At 39.6% G+C, this 20,668-nt stretch overlaps 1 protein-coding gene across 1 annotated transcript; it reads left to right on the top strand.

Moving 5' to 3' along the window:
- The first annotated feature begins 9,958 nt into the window (after nucleotides 1–9,958).
- LOC306847677 (uncharacterized protein) lies at nucleotides 9,959–20,388 on the top strand. The gene is made up of 4 exons (XM_079381775.1): nucleotides 9,959–10,848; nucleotides 13,324–13,635; nucleotides 15,390–15,707; nucleotides 18,537–20,388. The coding sequence occupies exons 1-4, from the start codon at nucleotides 10,563–10,565 to the stop codon at nucleotides 18,968–18,970; spliced, it is 1,350 nt and encodes a 449-aa protein (XP_079237901.1). The 5' UTR covers nucleotides 9,959–10,562; the 3' UTR covers nucleotides 18,971–20,388.
- The last annotated feature ends 280 nt before the right edge of the window (nucleotides 20,389–20,668 follow it).

Below are 20,668 nucleotides of genomic sequence, written 5' to 3'. Positions count from 1 at the left end.
AGTTTGTTGGGACACTGAGCTGAGCATGCTGAGCATGCAAAACGTGCATCCAAAACTCTATGGCTCAGAGGGTCTCGAAGGGATAGAGAACGATCACAAGCTTTCTTCAAGGGAGTTCCAGCTTAGTTGGGTGCAGGAGGTGTGAATGGTGTTTTTTTCAAACCTGCAATAAAACTCATTCAGATTATCTACCAGTTGTTGATTCTCCACAGTGCTGGGGGATGGTGTCTTGTAATTGGTGATGTCTTTCAGACCTTTCCACACTGAAGCAGGATCACTGGAAGAGAATTGGTTCCTTAGCTCTCCAGAATAATTCCTCTTTGCCACTCTGATCTCCTTTTCCAGGGTGTATTTGGCCTGTTTATACAATAATCTGCCCCCATTCCTGCGAGCATCTTCTTTGGCCTGACGAAGCTGTCTGAGTTTTGCAGTGAACCATGGTTTGTCATTGTTGTAGGTTAAATGAGACCTGGTAGGAATGCACATATCCTCACAGAAACACATGTGATGTTACAGTCTCTGTGAGCCTGTCCAGATCGGTGGCAGCAGCTTCAAAAACAGTCCAATCAGTGAGGTGGAAACAGGTTTGTAAATCCCGCTCTGCTTCATTAGTCCATCTTTTTACAGTCCTTAATACAGGTTTAGCTGATTTCAGTTTCTGCCTGTAGGTTGGTATGAGATGAACTAAACAGTGATCAGAGAGCCCCAAAGCTGCCCATGGGACAGAGTGATATGCATCCATTATCCAGTATATCTCTGGTGGGACATGTGATGTGCTATCTGTATTTTGGCAGTTCACGGGAGAGATTTGCTTTATTAAAGTCCCCTAGAATGATTAAAACAGAGTTTGGGTGTTGTTGCTCAGTCTCTGTTATCAGATCAGCGAGTTTCTGTAAAGCCAGGCTCGAGTGTGCTTGCGGAGGAATGTAAACACTCGCGAGAATGAACGAGCAAAACTCCCGTGGCGAATAGAATGGCATACAGTTAAAGAAAAGCGCTTCTAGATTGGGACAGCACATCTTCTTTAACACGGTTACATCTGTACACCACCTTTCGTTGATGTAAAAGCATGTCTCTCCATTGCGCGATTTGATTCTGCATCGCGATCCGCTCTAAACAGCTGAAAGCCCAGCAGAAGTAGCGCGCTGTCCGGAATGGCGTCATTCAGCCAGGTTTTCGTGAAACACAGAGCAGCAGAGTTTGAAAAATCCTTATTTGTCCGGGAGAGAAGTAGTTCATCCGTTTTGTTGGGTAGAGAGCGGAGATTCGCCAGATGGATGCTAGACAACGGTGTCCAAATTCCGCGCTGTCTGAGCTTCATGAGCGTTCCGGCTCGCTTCCCCCTTCTGCGCGTCCTGAAGCATTTGAGCAGCGCTGCTGCTCCACCAACTACAACGTTCAGCATAACGTCCGAATAATCAAAATCCGGTAAAAGATTTTGTGGTGTGTTCTGCCGAATGTTCAGCAGTTCATCCCTGGTAAAACGATCGTGTTTGAGAAACAAAAAACAGGAAAAACTAACAAAAACAGTACAAACACTGGAGAGCTAAGCACTGTGGCTGCCATGTGCGACGCCATCTTAGATCTAATCGGAAATGGGAGAGCAGGGCGGGGAGGACTGCCTTCATGGAAAAAGGTGGTCCGTGGGCGGAGACAGGCGATACTCATGCACTTTCAATGAGGACACGAGCCATCAGTGAACGCAGCCTCGGCGTGGGTGCTGCCAAGACAAGCGACTGGATGTCTGGATGCTTCAGCTGCCGGGGCTCTTAGACAGCGATGAGCAAGTCTTCCTTTTCTTCTTCTTCTTCGGCTTCGTCGCAGGGTCAGCGAAGACATGGTCTCGTCTCTGAAGGAGAAGATTCTGATGATATGGCGCTCTGAGCCGGTTTATATAGCCATATGGCTCCTCCCATTCTGGCACGCTGGAGCGCCCTTGGTTTGCGCAGCTACACAAACGTTATCAAATCAGGCTTCAGTATCAGAATAAAACCAATGTTACTCACCTATCGAGAAGAAACAAGGCAACCTTGGTGTCCGATCGCAGGCCTTCCCGCTCCTTGAGTTCTCTCCAGAGCTGGAAAGCTGATCCGATATTTACACGGGTCCTACTTCTTGCCTTATCGTAACACCTTGTATACACCAGACGAGAGTGGCGCGGCGTGACAAAATAATATAGAAATCATTATAATCAGTGATAATGTCTACACTGGATGCTGCACCGCGACACGACAAATCCCCGATAGGACAACTGTCGCGTCCAGTGTAGACACGGTGTAAGCCGCAGACGTTTTCCGCTTTAGTTTTTTATCCGCCATCTCTATCTTTCTGTTGTCGCACGGCTCGACTGATGTCCGTCATGTGCACTGATGAGCGCTCTCTCCTCTGCATCATAAGTAGACACGCCCCTTACTGCTGATTGGCTACTAGTTTGTTTTGGTGCTGGGCCCGACTCAGTTTTCTAAAGCGTTTTTGAAAAAATACATACCCCACCTTTAATAGTCGTGACATATTGTCAAGTATGGTGACCCATACTCGAAATTGGTGCTCTGCGTTTAACCCATCCAAGTGCGCACACACATGCACACACGCGCGCACGCACACGCGCGCACACACCCGGAGCAGTGGGCAGCCATTTATGCTACAGCGCCCGGGGAGCAGTTGGGGGTTCGGTGCCTTGCTCAAGGGCACCTCAGTCGTGGTATTGAGGGTGGAGAGAGCGCTGGACATTCACTCCCCCCACCTGCAATCCCTGCCGGCCGGGGACTCGAACCCGCAACCTTTCGATTACGAGTCCGACTCTCTAACCATTAGGCCACGACTTCCCTTTAGAGGGCTCCCTAGATAGAGGGCTCCCTATCAAACGGTCTCTCCCATTGCGTTGCTTGCGCTTATGGGGAAAACTCCTGTTTTGCTTTGTTTCACAGTTCTAATCATTGTTGTACGTATGTGTGGGGTGGCGCTATCAAAACAGGGGTGAGACTCTTTTGGGTTAGGGGTGTGTTTGGGAAGTCGTGGCCTAATGGTTAGAGAGTCGGACTTGTAATCGAAAGGTTGTGGGTTCGAGTCCCCGGCCGGCAGGGATTGTAGGTGGTGGGAGTGAATGTCCAGCGCTCTCTCCACCCTCAATACCACGACTGAGGTGCCCTTGAGCAAGGCACCGAACCCCCAACTGCTCCCCGGGCGCTGCAGCATGGCTGCCCACTGCTCCAGGTGTGTGTTCACGGTGTGTGTGTGTGCGCGCGCGCGCATTTGTTCACTACTCACTGCTGTGTGTGTGCACTTGGATGGGTTAAACGCAGAGCACCAATTTCGAGTATGGGTCACCATACTTGACAATACGTCACGACTTTACTTTTACTTTTTACTTTGTTTTGGTGATTTCAAATGTCAACATTGGCTACCAGAAATCACTTACCCCACTTTAAAGCTAGGGTTTGTATTATAGCCTGTATTTCTCAATGGCAATGAGGTGCACTTACTGCAAATGAATCATGACATATAGTCTTGTACTAGTGAAGCTCACACTGCAGGGTCATACTAATCAAGATTTGATATCAGTCTTGATTCAGTCTTCTGTCTGCAGTGTTTAATGCATTAAATTGCAGACTGTTGACCTCTGCACTGGCTGCGATTGGCATCTCTGGATCTGTGCTTGATTGGTTCTTATCTTACTTGGATGAAAATTCCTACCGAGTCAATTAGAAAGGGTCAGTCTCGGTACTCTGTGCTCTCAGGGATTTGAGAGGAATGAACCAACCACTTATTCTGTATTCACTTATACTGTATACCTCATAATAAGTGTGCAAGTTTACTAGAAAACATTATTGAATCTTTGTGAATGGAATCAATATGATTATTTTATTTATCTCACGTTTAAAGAAACAGTTTACCCAAAAATGAAATTTTGCTAAAAAAAACAATTATTCACACTCAGACCTTTCAAGATGCAGACGAGTTTGTTTCTTCATCAGAACAGATTTGGAAAAATTCAGCATTACGTTACTTGCTCACCAACGGATCCTCTGCAGTGAATGGGTGCCGTCAGAATGAGAGCCCAAACAGCTGATAAAAATATCACAATAATCCACAAACTTCCACCAATAATCCACCAAACTGTGCTTGATCTGTGCATATTTCTCTCCTGATTCAGACGAAATGACGTTTTCCACTGGAGAAAGCAATATAATGGAGACTCATATTGTAGGCAGAAGCAAGAGTTTAAAGTTAAAACATACAGCTTTTCACTTCACAAGATGTAAACTGATGAACTGGAGTGGAGTGGATTATTTCTGGATTATTGTGATGTTTTTATCAGATGTTTGGACTCTCATTCTGATGGCACCCATTCATGTTATCATTAAGGATGTTATTATATATTTGTGCATTCTCAAACGACTTCAGTTGATAAAAGTTTTTCACATATCAGCATTCACAAAGAAGAATATCTGACTAAACAATTTTAGAGAGAAACAGTTTTTCACACCTCTTGTCTGCAATGTCTGCAGAAATGGTGTGTAAACCGTTGGTTCTCTAATCATATCATCAAAGCATTTGAGAACAATTAGGCTTTGACTCTTCAATTTCAACCATCTCACATTTATCGAACCACATTTATTCAATTACAGTGTTCATACATCTTATCAGTACTACATCTACAGTCAAGTCAAGTCATATTTATATAGCGCTTTTAACAATACAGATTGTCAAAGCAGCCATCCAAGTGCGCACACACACACCGTGAAAACACACCCGGAGCAGTGGGCAGCCATATTGCCAAGGCAGTTTGGTGCCTTGCTCAAGGTACTCACCTCAGTCATGGTATTGAAGGTGGAAGAGAGCACTGTACAATCACTCCCCCCACCTACAATCCCTGCCGGACCTGAGACTCGAACCTGTGACCTTTGTGTGTCGAATCCGACTCTCTAACAATTAGGCCACGATTGCCCCATTTTGCCCTAATTTGCATTTAATTGTAAGAAAGAAAGCTCTGACAAACCTTCAACAAAACTGTGTTACAGACAAGCATCCCCCCACCTCTTGTATCCTCAAGAGCAATGAGGTTTGGCTACTGGTTTCATACAGCCATTGATCATATCAGTGAAAACTCTTTATATGATTAGATTCATTTATTTCGAAGCTCACTTTCGGTTTGACAAGGGCCACTTTCTATTTAGCGTCTAGTGGTTTTTGTTATTTTTTTGTTGTGTTCATCCAAGCAGCTATCAAAAAAGCCCCAGTACCCTGGCACACCAGAAATCCACTTTGAATTAGTACTTAGTTGTATTTGACCCATTTATAATGACCAAACTTACTTACTGGCATTAATAGCAAATTGTGTTCAAAATATATATGACTTATAACCTTGGTTATTAGTTCCACACAGCATCAGATCTTGGTTTAGTCCCGATTGTGATCTAGGCCATGAACACTTGCTGTGGAATATGGGTGAACCCATTTACACCAACAGCATAGCTGAGTCTGACCCAGATGTTACATCAGTTGAAATGTCCTTCATACTGACAGGCCTGTGGTCTGAAAACAAACTTTACTGTGAGCAATGCAAGATGTAGTAACAGTTCACACAAAAATAAAAAATACAAAAATGTTTATCCTTGTGTCAGTTCAAACCTGTATCATCTGCTCATCACACAAAGAAAATGAATAAGAGAATGAAAGGAAATTTTTATGCTGCGTCTTTGTCAAGTTGGTATGTTGGTTTGTGTTCCACAAGAAGGAATAAAATCATATGGGATGACATGAGGGTGAGCAAATGATGACAGATATTTCATATTTCTTTAACACGCCACTGGATTGATTGCTAGGCTGTGTTGAGCGCACTGCTGCAGGAGGGCTTGCTATTTTGCATTCTGTGCTGCAATTTATGACCCACGTACAGGTCACTGAGTGCAGCGGCAGCGAAGGGAGAAACTTGCAGTCTATCTTAAATGCCTGCCAAGCTGTATCTCAATGCTACAGCAGTCCCTGTACCAGCCAGAGGCGACACAGGACCCCACGAGGTAAAACGCATGCATGAGATTGTTTTTTTCTCCTAAAGGATGCTATCAATACAACAATACCAACTTGAACATTCAATTTTGCCAGAACAATGCTAGTGTTTCATTTATTTATTTTAATCTTAGAAATTGAAATACATAGAACAATGCTTATAATATTAATCTCTGCCATATGGCATACACTTTATGATGTTTGTAACAAATCACAATCTTATGGTTGTTAATGCATAAGCTAACATAAGCTAATAACAACACTGGTCTATCACAATAACATGATGTGACATGGTCCCTGAGCCTTGTAGTGGAATAGCGCTTGTACCCTGAGACTCATGAATATTAATAACGTAACGAGACGTTCCAATAGTAGCACTTAACGATTGACTGAGAAGGTGCTGGCTGGTGAATTTATGAATATTACTACGGGGAAGGATGGAGCTTATGTTTATTAAATAGGTGGTGTGAAGCAATATGGCCTAATTAATATTCATGCACTTGGGCAGGTGCTTATTGCGCCTCGTCACCTGTCATTAATTCACCTCTGCAATGGGATCCCCGAGTGCATGAATGATGAGTGCTCGATGTCTTATCGCCTCTCAGACGATAGCCACAGAAAATCTTCTGCTTTATGACAAATTAACAAAAATGGACGTGTCTAAATGAACCTAAATTAACAATCTAGTACAGTGGTTTTCAATTCCAGTCCTGAGGACCCCCTGCTCTGCACATTTTGCATGCCTCCCTAATTTAACGCACCTGAATGAGATCATCAGGTTGTTAGGGGCGAGAGCCATGAACTGAACTAACAAGCTTATGATCTCAATCAGGTAAGTTAAATAAGATTCCACAGCTAACATTAACATTGTCACAAGTTTAACTAACAGAAAACTAAAATGATTAATTTTTGTAAGACATTCTGTCAAGTCTAGCTGTCTTGTTTGCAATTCTGGCAGGCACCACACAAGTAGGCTATGTTTAAATGGTTTCATTTTAAGGAACTACCTGATAAATTAAAACTTAAAAAGCAAGGTCAGCACTAGTGTAAAAGTTTGTGACATATTCTGCATGTTTAATTCATGATGAGTGGGCTGAATTTATTTTTCTGTGATGTTTTCTGTAAATTTATTTTACTGTTGATGTCATTTCAGTGCATGGCTGTAAAAACCGAATAATACTGTTTTATTTGGAGCATCAAGGTAAAATGGATACATCAACTTCAAACAATTTATTGTATAATTAAAAAACAAAACAAAAAAACTTTGCTATGTATACTGTGTTAAGCTAACTGAGACTTGTTATAGCACTTGCATATCATTGCTCTTTTGTTGATTTTGATTGCTTCCATTGTCCTCATTTGTAAGTCGCTCTGGATAAAAGCATCTGCTAAATGACTAAAATGTAAATGTAAAATGTAAATAATGAAAGAAATTATGATTTAAAGATCCTGGCAGACCAGAAGACCTGCTGAACTTGTAATTGTCACAAAGTCTTAACCTAAAACGGTATAGCAGCTGTTTTTACGCATTTTAATTACTTCAATCTAAACATAATTGTTTATATGATTCCTAATTAAGTTTTTTAATTTTTTTTTTATTAATCAAGGTCAAGCCAAAAAGGACGCTACGATTAAACACGTTTTATTTGATACAGTTATCATACTGCACCCTCTGGTGTTTGAAAACTGTGCTGTGATTAGAGCATTGTAATTAGTTGAATACCTTACAAGATACATAATTAAGGCAGACTTTGAAACAGCATGTGTTGTTTAAATAGTGATATATATTATTACCACGGTAAAGCGCTCTGCTTACATGTCTGCTTATCTCTCTGCTTATCCATGAACACGTCACATAACAAGCTAAGTGTCTACATGTACAAGACAATGACAACTTCAGAAAACATGCACAAAAAAATCATTATTTTATAAATTAATAGCTGTAGTTCTATCCTTAATTTGTCGAATATTCTGAATCATTTAATTCAATGCAAATACCTAAAAATATGAATAAATATTTAAAAATGTCATGAAGTTGTCAACTGCTGCAACTATTAGGCATCACAGAAGCTTTCCCAACAGAAAATGACAAAACCAAACTTTTATTTAAAATGTATTTTCAAACATGGTCTTGACATGTAAACGGCATTATTTCTAATTGAATAAAGCTGGTAATTCCTATGCAAATTTGAATATGTTCGCATCTATATAAATAACTGTATGATATTGATTTGTGCTGTCATTTGCACTTCTAAACACTCAATTCACAAGCTGCAATCTGCAAGATTAATAGTTGAATATTGACTGAATGGGACCTAACAAAAAAAGGAATGTGAAAACTGAATTCTTCCAACAGTAAAGAAACAATTTTCTACAGTATTATAGAAAGGCAGCGGCTATTTACACTCAGTGTAAATAGCAATTAGATGCTATTTACACCAAGTGCAAATAGCATATTTTTTTAGTGACAGATGCTATTTACACTAAGTGCAAATAGCGATGGATTCTATTTACACTGTTAAAATAGCAAGATTTTCTGCTATTTATACTACTTATTGCAAATAATGGCAATTATCTGCACCTCAGTATTGTAGTACATTATAAAACAGTACGCAATAATAACGTACTGAGTGTAAATTATAATTTTAATTCAAATGTATTAAATGGATGCCACCTTATTGGAACAATAAAGCCCTCCCTACACCTACCCTAACCCTACCCGATACTTTATTTTCAACTTTTTGATTATTTCCTTAATTTTTATTGAAAATAAATGCCTTTCTGATGCGATATGAGATTTGAAAAGGGAGAAAAAAATGTTTTGGCAAAAGGTGGGCTCGAACTCGGGTCGCTCGCGTCAAAAAGCATGCGCCTTACCATCTTACCATTGACTAACTCAATCACACGTTAGTGGGCGGAGTTAGTGTATATATCCTTTGCCAACAAGATGGGTTATTTGCACTTAGTGTAAATAGACACTCCGTTATAGAAAACGCTCTCCTTGATAGAGGATCAGTTTTCTCACTATAGATAAAAATCATCTGTTCAAAAAGAATGTACAATTGAATAATAAGTCATTATGTTCTTTAACCTAAAAACAATCAACTATGGTCTTGCGTAAAAGCAATTTTTATTATACCCTCTGTTTGCCCCAGTACAACACTGTGTTAGTCTTTTTCCTCTGCTGATATAAGAACAGGAACCAGGGCTGTGGTATATTCGTGGCCACAGATCGCACACACGACGGAAGTTCTTTTCCTGCTGTTTTACAACTTCAAAAACTCAGATGTCATCATTTAAAAAAAAATTATAAAAAATAACGTACAGTCACAGGAGATGAAGACTGCAGTCAAATTTAAAGTCTAATACGTTTTTGTTGTTTGGTTTGCTTTAAAGAGAAAGTTAAACCAAAAATGAGCACTCTGTAATCTTACCCTCCACTTGTTCCAAACCTTCTGCTGTTCTTTTTCAGAATGTTTGGAACCAAACTGTTAGCCATTGACTTGTTTTTTTCATACTATGGACGTCAAGGACTGCTGTCAACTGTTTAGCTATACCAACATTTTTCAAAATATGTTCTTTTGTGTTCAACAGAAGAAATAAACTCATACAGAACTGGAAGTAACTTGCAGGTAAATTTGTATTTTTGGGTGAACTAACCCTTAACATGAAGCGGGTCGCCTCATGGAGGCAGACATCTTTCACTGAATTAGCCTGCGAATTAGCCCAATGTGCACACTATCCATCCTAAATTCTGTGATATTAGTAATTTTCAATACCATTTAGCGTGGATAGTATGCACATTGGGACGCAGGGCGAGTGATTTTTTGAATAATGGCACCGGTAACGGTGGGTGTAGTCTATAATGAATAATAAGTACTTTTATATTTCACATACATGCACTAAACTTCAAATTTATGTAAAAAAAATAATAATAAAAAAAAAACACAGGAAGCTGAATTTCACTGCGCCACACAACATGCCTTTACATCTGTTATCTTAAGATAATGCAGCGGCGCTTTTACCGTAATTAAATTAGAGGAGCGCACCCTAAACGTTTTGTTACTAGTTGGTAATCATTTATGCAATAAACTCGAAATAGTATGCTAGACAAAAGTAGTGCGTAACTGGATATAACTGTAGTGCGTAAGTGGCTATAATCTACTAAAGAGCTACTCGCGCGCGACGTCGGATACAAAACCCCGCAGACGGCTCGGTTTAATTACTTGCATTGAACGCTAAACCGCGTTTTACTCCGACGTCGGCTCGTTTCTGGGTTATGTGCGCGAGACGTTTTTATATTTAGGGCAAAATGGCGTAGTGGTCGTCGGGAAGTCTTTAATGCGCTCTAGTTGGACTCCTAGTGCGTCTTGACGGAGTGTAGTACGGTATCGCATGGGGTGTAACTTATACATGCACGATGCGTTTAGCCAGAAAGGGGTAACTGTTCGTTTCTAGGCAGTTGTTGTGTGGGACCTCTGTATGTTTAACACTATTTTGGGAGGCGGGAATAGGAAGAATGAAAGAGGTCTTCCAACGGAGCGGTCGTAAACATGAACGGTTCCCTGTACATCTCGTTTTTTCAAGGTCAGCTGGAGTCCGCGCTGGAGCAGGTAGTGCAGCTCGCCGTTCAGGAAATCACCAACACTGTCGGGGCCACTTTGAATTCAATGCTGTTGGAAACGGCCACCAAAGAGCAAGAAAACCAGCGTTTAAGGGCGACCCTTCAGTCTCGTGGAGGGACGAACGATGAAACAAAACAACACACCCCCAGTCAGAGCCCTGAATGCGGCTTTCAGTCTGAAACACTCCGGCGTGAACAGAAAGCGCGAGCTGTTGGTAAGGCTATTTGAGTCCAAACCGTGTTTTTATTGAATGGAAATTAATTGGGTATCTTTGTGTATTTACAAAGCAAATGTGACACGATGGCTTTGTGCGCAGTGGCGAGGTTTATAAAAACAAGGGTATACACCATTTTGAACGGAAGGAGGAAGTCGTAATAAACTTGGTCTGCTTTTGCACCCATGCATTTAAATTCCCTAATTGTGGTTGAACGCCCTTGTATTTTAGAAACGTGGCAGGAATGACTCTGTAGTTAAATCCATGCCTTGATGGAAAATCCAGCTTTAGGTCATAACTCTGTTTAGAACGTGGTAGATGGTCTCTAGGGGGTCTAAGTTGGTCATTAGCTGGTTGATAGTTTCTTAAAACATCTTGACCAACTTTTTTCATGCTGGTCTACCACAGGGGTCCTCAAATCAGGACCATTCCTGCAGAGTTTAGCTGTGTTTGATTAGGGTTAGAGCTAAACTCAGCAGGAAAGTTGAGATTTGAGGATTCCTGATCTAAGCCAACTAGAAACCATCTACCATGCAAAACACCACTACTAGAATATGCTTCAGTTCAGACCGTAATTAAGATATTGGTCTTCAAAACTGACTACTTTTCATTTAAACCAATCATTTACTCTGTTGGAGGAAGTGTGCAAATCTGCATAATTGTGCATGTGAGACTGTATAGAAACAACGCATTGTTTTAGACTGAATATTTTGTCTTTGTTGAGTGTAATTGTATGATTGAAGGAAGTTTTTATGTCTGGTCTTTGAAATGAATCTTAGTCAGCAGTCTCCAGGCCTGTGTGGACATGTATACATGGAGTATGGCTGACTACTTGTGACTGCTGCCAATGGCTGGTTTGGGTGATGACGCTTCTGTCGTTGAGCTGCTCCTTAGCGCTGCTTTTCATACTGCGGTGACGGTAGCCATGGGGAGGGTGCCTTTGCCTTGCATTTTGGCCAATGGAGGTGGTTAGAAGGGGCCACACCTCCCAGACACTGCGGAGGGTATCCATGGTTGGGGTTTCAGGGGGGAGTATCATGAGAGTCTTCATCCTAAGCAGAGACTGCAGCCAAATCACAAAGGAGCCCAATGATCCGCTTTGATGTCATAGCTTGGCGTGTCAACATGCGCACACAGTTTTTTCAAAAATGCACCATTTAATTTGTTTGCGATAGATGCACCACTAGAATTTAATGGGAATATCTGCTCTTGATTCATTTTAGTCGTCATGGCAGTTAAACATTTACGCATTTATCCAAAGCGACTTACATTGCATTAAAGTTATAGTCTTTACATTTTATCAGCTCTTGCTTTCCCTGGGAATCGAACCCATGACCTTGGCGTTTCTAGCGCCGTGCTCTACTATTTGAGCATCATATTGCAGAAGTAAAATGGGTAGTGAATAGTGTTTCATATTGCCTAGAAATTGCTGCACGTTGTCATTAGTGTGAGCCAGGTTGCAAATTACATAGTTTAACAATGAAGAATGAATATTTACAATATAATTTTCCAACATGACTTGGTTTAAGGGCTTGGTTTGTTCACATTTTATGCTTCGACAGTAAGGCTTTTAGGGACTTTTAGATGTGGTGTTTCAGTTGTCTGATCAAAATGGGCTCCGTACAGTCAGGGAGGAATGCAGAGGACTGCATGCTGTGCATTTTAAAGGCTGTATATCTGCAGGGAGGTGCATTTCAGACGAGTTACAAGATAAGCGTCCAAATCAAAATTCAGACCTTCCTTCTGATTTGAATACAAGCCACTGATACCCTGTCACTATAAGTGCTGAGGTAACGATTCCTCCTCTGTCCTAAAATACAGATTTTTGGAGATGCCTAAACTTTTTAAAACCTCAAACTGAAATGTTCAGTATCGCTTTGAAAGTCGTACTTTGACAGTTTGTTGATAATTTGACAGTTTTGTGTTTCGCTGTGTTTAAATGTAAAAAAAGGATGCTCAGTTTGTGAACATGGTAAAGAGCATTATTATATCTGTCCATTAATTAGTTTTTTAATAAATGCATCAGTTTTGCAGGATTTTTAGTAAAAATCTATTTACTTGGTTTTGCAGCGTAAGCTTCCTAATATGACCATCATACGTGTTTGCATACAATATGGTAGTATGCAAATATTATAATAGGTCAAGCTTAAAATACGGCATTCAATTTATACAGTCCATCCTTTCCATTTCTGCATCAACGGATATACATTCGTAGTGGCATTTTTCTTAGATTGCCTTCAGATCTTGACATAGTGTAATTGAGGCTTTAAATCGGAACTTTTCTTTCAGAAAGTGGGGTGCGAAGCAAATTGGTGTGATTCTCATAAATGTCAGCCAGCAGCTTTATTTTGTGCCTTTCTCTGCAGTGTGTGGATGGCGCAGAGAGAGATTAGAGAACCTACAGGCAATAACTACCTGTTTGTGTCACAAGACAAATATATATCATCATGTCCCACATTTTGTCTCCATTTTCAGGTCAGTTAAAATCTGTTATGGAACATGTGCTGGAATTTGGCGTTTGTGAGCTGACTAAAATCGTGGAAGACAGCTTTGACGACCTGCTCTCGGAGTTCACCAAGAAGGAATGGGAAAACCAGATATTAAAAGAGCAGTTACAGGACAAGAACATAGTGGAGGACATTGATGTGCTTGCTTTAGAAATGAAGGACCGCGAAAATGACTCTGCCTTTCCTAGCAGTTCCAAAACAGAAAAGCAAGAGTCCAAAGGCCTGCAGGACCAATCGCACAAAAAAGAGTGGGGAAAGGAAAAAGCTGAAACCACAAATGGTACAAACTGTTTTATTGTCTAGTAGTTGATAATGCACACTACCGTTCAAAAGTTTGGGGTCTGTAAGATGCTTTTGAAGAATGCTCACCCAGGCTACATTTATGTGATCAAAAATACAGTAACCTATAAACAGTAATATTGCAAAATATTGTTAAATGTAAACAATTATGATTTTTTATTATTATTTTTTTTTTTTTTTTTTTTTTTTAGATAGATTTTGTGCGTTTATTGCCTGTTATTAGGACATGGCAGTAATTAGTACATTAGTCCTGTGATACAAAGCTGAATTTTCAGCATTATTATTATTCCAGTCGTCAGTGTTTATTATTTTATATATAAATATTATTATCAATGCTGAAACGGTTGTGCTGCTTAATTTTTTTGTGAAAAACTTTACATTTTCTTTATTTAAAGTAGTTTTTTGAAACATTATAAAATCTTTAGTGTCACCTTTAATCAGTTACATCCCTCCTGAATAAAAGTATTAATTTAATTTCTTAAATTAAATGATAAATAAATAAATAAAACTTACTGACCATAGTAGTGTAAAGTTGGATTGAATCACTTCTTTTTGTGGAAAGAATTTACTCCAAATGAATTGTGCCCACTGATAACATTGTTTATTTGTATGCGCTGTCTGTTGTTTTAGCGAACTAAATGAATTATGAAAACCAGGTAACTGTAAAAATCCTGTTTGTTTGATGCAGTTCCCTACCTTTCAGGCTGGTTTAAGTTTTCAGGTGGAGCATTAAGTTGTGGAGGAGGATTCAGCCTACCATGATATGGCTTACTTTATTGTAACTCTACATCATTCCTCTACCTGGCACCTAAAATGTCTCTGAATGAAGTTCACAGTGTTCCTATATTGGTTATTGGTTATCAGGCTGGACATGCAACTGTTGTCCATCGTTTGAGTGGCTCCTACGATCAATAAAAAATGTATACAAACATTACTTTTAAATAAAATTCTGTTTAGTGCCTACTTTTCATGGGCAGAAATCAATTGCAGCAGGCTTTTGAGAATAAGATGCAATCAAATTTTTCATAGAAGGCATGTCTGTGCTAAAAAATGACCGTGAGTTCATTTAAATATGGCTGGTGTGGAGCTAATGTTAAAAAGCTGATGTAAAATGCTGAGTATTCAAAATATACTCAATGTTCAATAATACACCAAAATTTAATTTCCTCTTTTATGAACACATTATATTGACGCCTCAGTTTATTGGTCAACTGTGGACAGACCAGAAACAAAAGTACTTTATTGTTTTGCCAATCTGTTCTTTGGGTTTCATTCAGAATTCTATTTTTAAGCTGTTATGTAAAAACAAAGCACGCCAGGCCAACGATTCAGCTCGCAATAAACGTCTTGTGTTCAGACTGATAGTGCCTGCTTTGCAGGTAATTATTGAATAAGACCCAGGTGTTTGTACTGAAATATGGTTGTTTTCCAGTTATTATAACAATTGAATTTCATTGTAACTAGTTATTATTGCATTCAAATGCAAAAATCACCTTTAAAAGCGAATTCTATGTTTGAATTGCAAGTGAATTGCAACAAAACTTCTCTAGATCTCTGAATGCAAAATCGACAAACAAAGGTCATTTGGTTCCAATTTGGTTTCCAAAGTGTATAACCCTACTTATTTATATGAATGGAGTTAATTAAACCTGAAAAATAAGTCGGGTTTAAAAAAAAATAAAAATAAGTCATTGTTTTTTATTTCCATCTCTAATGCTTTTTTTCCCCCGACAGAACCAGACAAGCAGACTGTCATTGCAGTGGCTGAGGACTGGGTGCCCATCCTGGACAAAGTCTTCGGGCAGAAGTGGTGCAGTGACTTCTGGCAGATCAAAGAGGTTACCACCAGTAAAGAGGAGTGCACTGGGCTGAGCTCGGGCTCTGTGACCAACATGGACAGCTTAATTCGGGAGACGCTCATGCCGTCTTGCCTGGCCACTCAGAGGAAGCTGGAGCTTGAGGTGGGCCAGCCGCCCTGGTTGCCACTTGACGATATGGAGGTCGTTTCTCTCACATCTGAGTCTCGAGGCGTTCCTGTCATCAGCTCCACTGGTAGGCGGAGCTGTGCTGATGATCTAGTACAGTCAGTGCTGGGTTGTAACTGATTACATGTAATATGGTTTACATAATCTAATTCCAAAAATTAAGTATTTGTAATTAGAGTATATTACATCTTAAAATGTGAATATTCAAGTTACTTTTTTTATTGATTACATGAAAGTGAAAAAAAAAAGTGAAAGTGACGTGACATACGGCCAAGTATGGTGACCCATACTCGGAATTCGTGCTCTGCATTTATCCCATCCAAAGTGCACACACACACACACCGTGAACACACACCCGGAGCAGTGGGCAGCCATTTATGCTGCGGCACCCGGGGAGCAGTTGGGGGTTCGGTGCTTTGCTCAAGGGCACCTCAGCCGTGGTATTGAGGGTGGAGAGAGCGCTGGACATTCACTCCTCCCACCTACTATCACTGCCGGCCCGAGATTCGAACCCGCAACCTTTGGATTAAAAGTCCTACTGTGTGTCATACCATTTAGCTTTGATTACATTCAGTCTAGGGCTTTAAATTTTTTTTTAATTTTGAATATTCGTCGAATTTAAAATAAAAATCCACATTCGAATGCAAAACGTTGAATTAGAATTTTAGGTGTGTGACAGGCAGTCTTATCAGTGGCGCATGAGATGCGATGACGATGTAGGTAGGTGATATTGCATTTTAATGCGTTTTTTTGTTGTTTATGTCAAAGCTGGAACCAAGCCGTTCACACAGAATGCATATTTTGCGCATTTTCTAGAGTTACCTCTATCACCGTTGCACTCGCGTCTCGCAAAAGAGAGTCGGATATTTAGCCATTTAAAATTTTTGAAATTTATGGTGGAAGCCAAAAGAGTTCTTTTCCTCTAACTGAAATTATACCTTTTAAATTTGAATATAATCTGAATTTTGATAATATTTAAGTACAAAATTCAAATTTAGTTTTTCAGCCATTTTGACAGCCCTAATTCAGTCTATAATCAGACTACATACAAAACAAATAATTATGCTATAAAATATAAAATATATTAAGTTACTAAACACTAATGACGTATAGCTGTGAAACCCAATGTCGTCATATTCAGTGACCTTCAGTAACTGTTGAAGTCTGGACAAAAATATTTCAAACCTGAAAAAAATGTAATTGTTGTTTTCATTTTTATTAACGTTTGTTCTTGTAATGCAGAGATTCCCAAATGTTGTTAACAGCCAAACCCCTTACAATAAAATAGTTTAATGTTTAAATAATTTAACAACACACGATTCACGTTCAAGGCCCCGATATACTTCAAAGTTTTCATTCTTCGTTTGGGGGTTGAAAGAAGTTCGAAAAGGCTGAGCGACGTATACTGTTTTCGAACATTCCAACACCCCCGCGGTGCTGGAGGCGGGATGTAGATTAATATAAACATGTGTCGCGACGCTCGCGCGTATGCCCTAAACGCACAACGATACAATGATGGTGTATCTAGGTGTTAGACGGGTACCATTGGTCAGAATATTATAGACAGAACAGTAATGATTAGCAGCAGTTCAGAGTTTGCAATACATAAGAACCATTCAATTTCCATGATCAGTCTTTAAGTGTGAATGGCTCATAGTCTGAAAAATTTAGCATGATGTGGAAAAAAAAATATTTGAGTCATCTCAATAACACAAACCTGTTTGTTACTTTATTTTATTAGTGTTCATTTATTTTATTAAACTAGATAAATTATTACACCTTTCTATATTTTATGTGGTGTCATGATTTGATAAAAAAAACAAAGGTTTATTATTGTACGTTCTTTTGGCATTTCATTTATTGTATACCTTTTAAATTCGCTTATTGAAAGAACAAGCATCAGCAAACATTTATTTGAAACGCATGTATTTGGTACTTTCTACCTTACAACTTTACTCTTTCCTTTCATTCTTTTCATGGCTTTGAAAAACTTGCATCTGATGTTTCTCTTCGTAACTTTTTACATAACTCCGGGTCGTCAAAAGCAAGCTTCATTGCAATTTCTTTCTAGGAATTAAATGCTTTCTCTGAATCTTTAGTCTACGCGAGAGATCGTACAGGTGCGGATATATTTGTGGCACTTCAGTTATTCGACACAGTGTATTTATGTTGCTAGTGATGTTGTTCTCCTGCCTGACCTTTGTTGAATGAGAAAGGAACCGGGGGAAAAAAATCTTGCACGTCAAAGAAGGTGGAGTTCCAGAACACACCACTGATTGCGTAATCGCCACAGACCAATGGTAGCTCAAAGGTGTTTAGGAGCCAAAACGAACTCCCCCAGAAAGTTCGCTTTGGTGAGCTGTATCGAACTGCCGAAACGAAATGATTTTGTTCGACGTCATATCAGTTCGTTCTTCGATTTCGTTTGAAGTTTATCGGGGCCTTTACAGTACTCTGATATCAGTTAATGGTCACATTGACATTCTGGTAAACAAATAAAATGTTTGTATTTTTTGTGTTTAAATAGTTTTTTAAACATTTTTGATTAAATACATTTTTCATTAACTCACAAAACCACTGCAGTTCTTACATTAAGCCCATTTTGGGAAACCCTGGTGTAATGTTTAATGAATTTTATGATGATTTCTATATATTTCTCGTCTTTTTTTAATGTTAATATATGTTTAATGGTAAGTGTAAAACAAATTAGATTAAAAAAGTAATCTAAGTAGTCAGAATACATTACCTAAAATGAGTAACCTAGGTTGTTACTAACAGCAGTTTTCATTATGTAATTAGTAACAAACTATAATTTGTAAGTAATCAACCCAGCACTGAGTAGGGTTGTATTTTGAAATCATACCAACTTTTCAAGTTGCTGTCTTTGTAATTACAGGTGACAACTCTCAAATCAGATCCCCGTCAATGTTGCAAAGACTCCTGACGCTTCCTTCCCAGCTTCTTGAGGGTGATGATGAGTCCATGGATGCCGTTCCCAGTCTGGAAGTGTCCACAGATCCGGCTGATTCAAAGGTCGGTATGCGCTCAAAGAGTGACCAGATGAATAAGAAAAAGGAAGAGGAGGATGAAGAAGAGGAGAGCGACGACGACGCGCCGGCGGACAGGACCGAGTCCTTGAAACACAAAGGTAGGAGAAAATCCCATGCTTGCAAAGAGTGCGGCAGGAAGTTCAGCCGGGCGCATCTTCTCAGAGCCCACCGACAAACGCATGAGGAGACGCCCAACCGATGCCCACAATGTGGAAAGAGTTTCTCCCAGTCTTCAAGGCTCCAGGCTCACTTACGGACGCACATGGACAAAACGATATGAGGGCGTGCAGATGAAAGAAATACAGGAGAATAGGAGGGGATGTTTTCCAGTGATAGTTGCTTCTCGAAGCGAGTCAGACTTTCAAATTCATTTCAAGTACAGGTGAAAGATATGCAAGAAACGTTTTTGGTAGTTTGAAGGTACACTGAGGTAAACTGATTAGTTATCCGACACAATTTAAGATGTTTTTACCACCATTTACGTTTCTCTAATTTTAGGGATTATTGGAAGAAACAAATACCAATAAAAACAAGCTGTGTACGCAGTGTAAATATCAAAGAAGGGCTGTATAGACCATCACAATAAGGATCGAAGAATTTCCTTTTTCCATTGGGTGTTTTTTCCTAAAACTTTGTAAATATTTTAAACATGTTACATGAAGATGTCATTGAATAGGAGGTCATTAGTTAATAGGTCCCTTGCAGCATGCTGGTCTTGTTTCTTTTTACAACCTTTTGAATGTGATCAAACGAACCAGAAATAGTGTAACACATCTCCTGCGATCAAATCAACCAGTTTTTCATATGTCCTTACTGACTTAGTACTCAACATGAAATACCTCTTATGTTCAGATGTCGTACTGGATTTTTTTATATAATTAAAATCTTGACATACACGTCAGATTCTAGATGTTTTCTTCAACCTTTTGCCATTGATTGAGGATGGCTTACAGTTTTTGACTTGAACAATTGTCATCGACTGCATGATGTGCACAACCAAGGATATCTTCAAGAGGCGGGGAGTCTGAAGACGAGATGACAAGAAAATTGCATTGACATGGTTGTTTGGAATGAAACTTGAAGCTCCCAACTCTTCATATTCTCATTTCAGTGACTTTAAAAGAGGATCTGACTTTCTTAGTATCCTCAACTAGAGTAGCGTCTTCCTGTACTGCTTGCGTGAGGTGTTCGCATGGCTCAACATCTTGAACTTGGAGAAATGCTCAGTTGCTGGTTGTGTGATTTGGTTTTCCCAGCATCGGTGGCATGTATCTGAATACAGAGTCTTCCTTAGGGAAGCTGTTATCTACCATTTCCAGAGAGGCAGACGGATTCTGCACTTAAAATTTTTGCCCTGTATCGAAGGGATATAGGTCCCATCTGTTACGCACATTCCCACACTCGACCCTGAAGTTTTACAATGTCTCTGTCAGTAATAAGCATGATGGGGAAAAAAAGAACAAGGTGTTACTGTTACTTCTCGGATCAATACCTCAACGATGGGACCATATCTTTCAGGACTTCTGCAATATCAGGAGTTAAGGTCCTGCTCAAAAAAAAAAAAAAAAAAGTTTACAAATGGAACGGGACCGGCCAGTTGGCCTGCTTATTATTTGATTGTGCATTTAAAAATGTGGCTTATTTGGTTTTAAACGACCTAATATGTCCCTGTAGGAAGGTACCAAGAACCTGCGACCCAAAAATTACAATGAAGGGAAAACTTTTTCGACCATACACACTCCTTTGGATTGTATTGCTTTTTTTTAACATTATGGGCCATTACATTTTACATTATGAACTCTAAGCTTCTTTCAGATGTACTAGTATCGTATCTTCATTTGTAGACTATAATGAAGTACTTTATCTGTTTAGTGCCTAGATTTAACCGTTCAATAAGCTGATCTTGTAGGTGTTGGTGATGATTGAGGTTAATTAATTGTTTAGCACCCTGCCTTTGTTAAAAAAACAAAAAAATAAC

The sequence above is a fragment of the Barbus barbus genome, assembly GCF_936440315.1.
Source record: "Barbus barbus genome assembly, chromosome: 27".
NCBI classification, from domain to species: Eukaryota; Metazoa; Chordata; class Actinopteri; order Cypriniformes; family Cyprinidae; genus Barbus; species Barbus barbus.
This window is presented reverse-complemented; position numbering and strand designations above follow the sequence as displayed.

Excerpts from the sequence above, each read along its gene's own strand:
- LOC306847677 (XM_079381775.1), top strand. The coding sequence starts at position 10,563 with ATGAACGGTTCCCTGTACATCTCGTTTTTTCAAGGTCAGCTGGAGTCC. Across the intron at positions 10,849-13,323 it reads ACAGAAAGCGCGAGCTGTTG|GTCAGTTAAAATCTGTTATG; the intron begins GTAAGGCTATTT and ends CTCCATTTTCAG. Across the intron at positions 13,636-15,389 it reads AAAAGCTGAAACCACAAATG|AACCAGACAAGCAGACTGTC; the intron begins GTACAAACTGTT and ends TTCCCCCGACAG.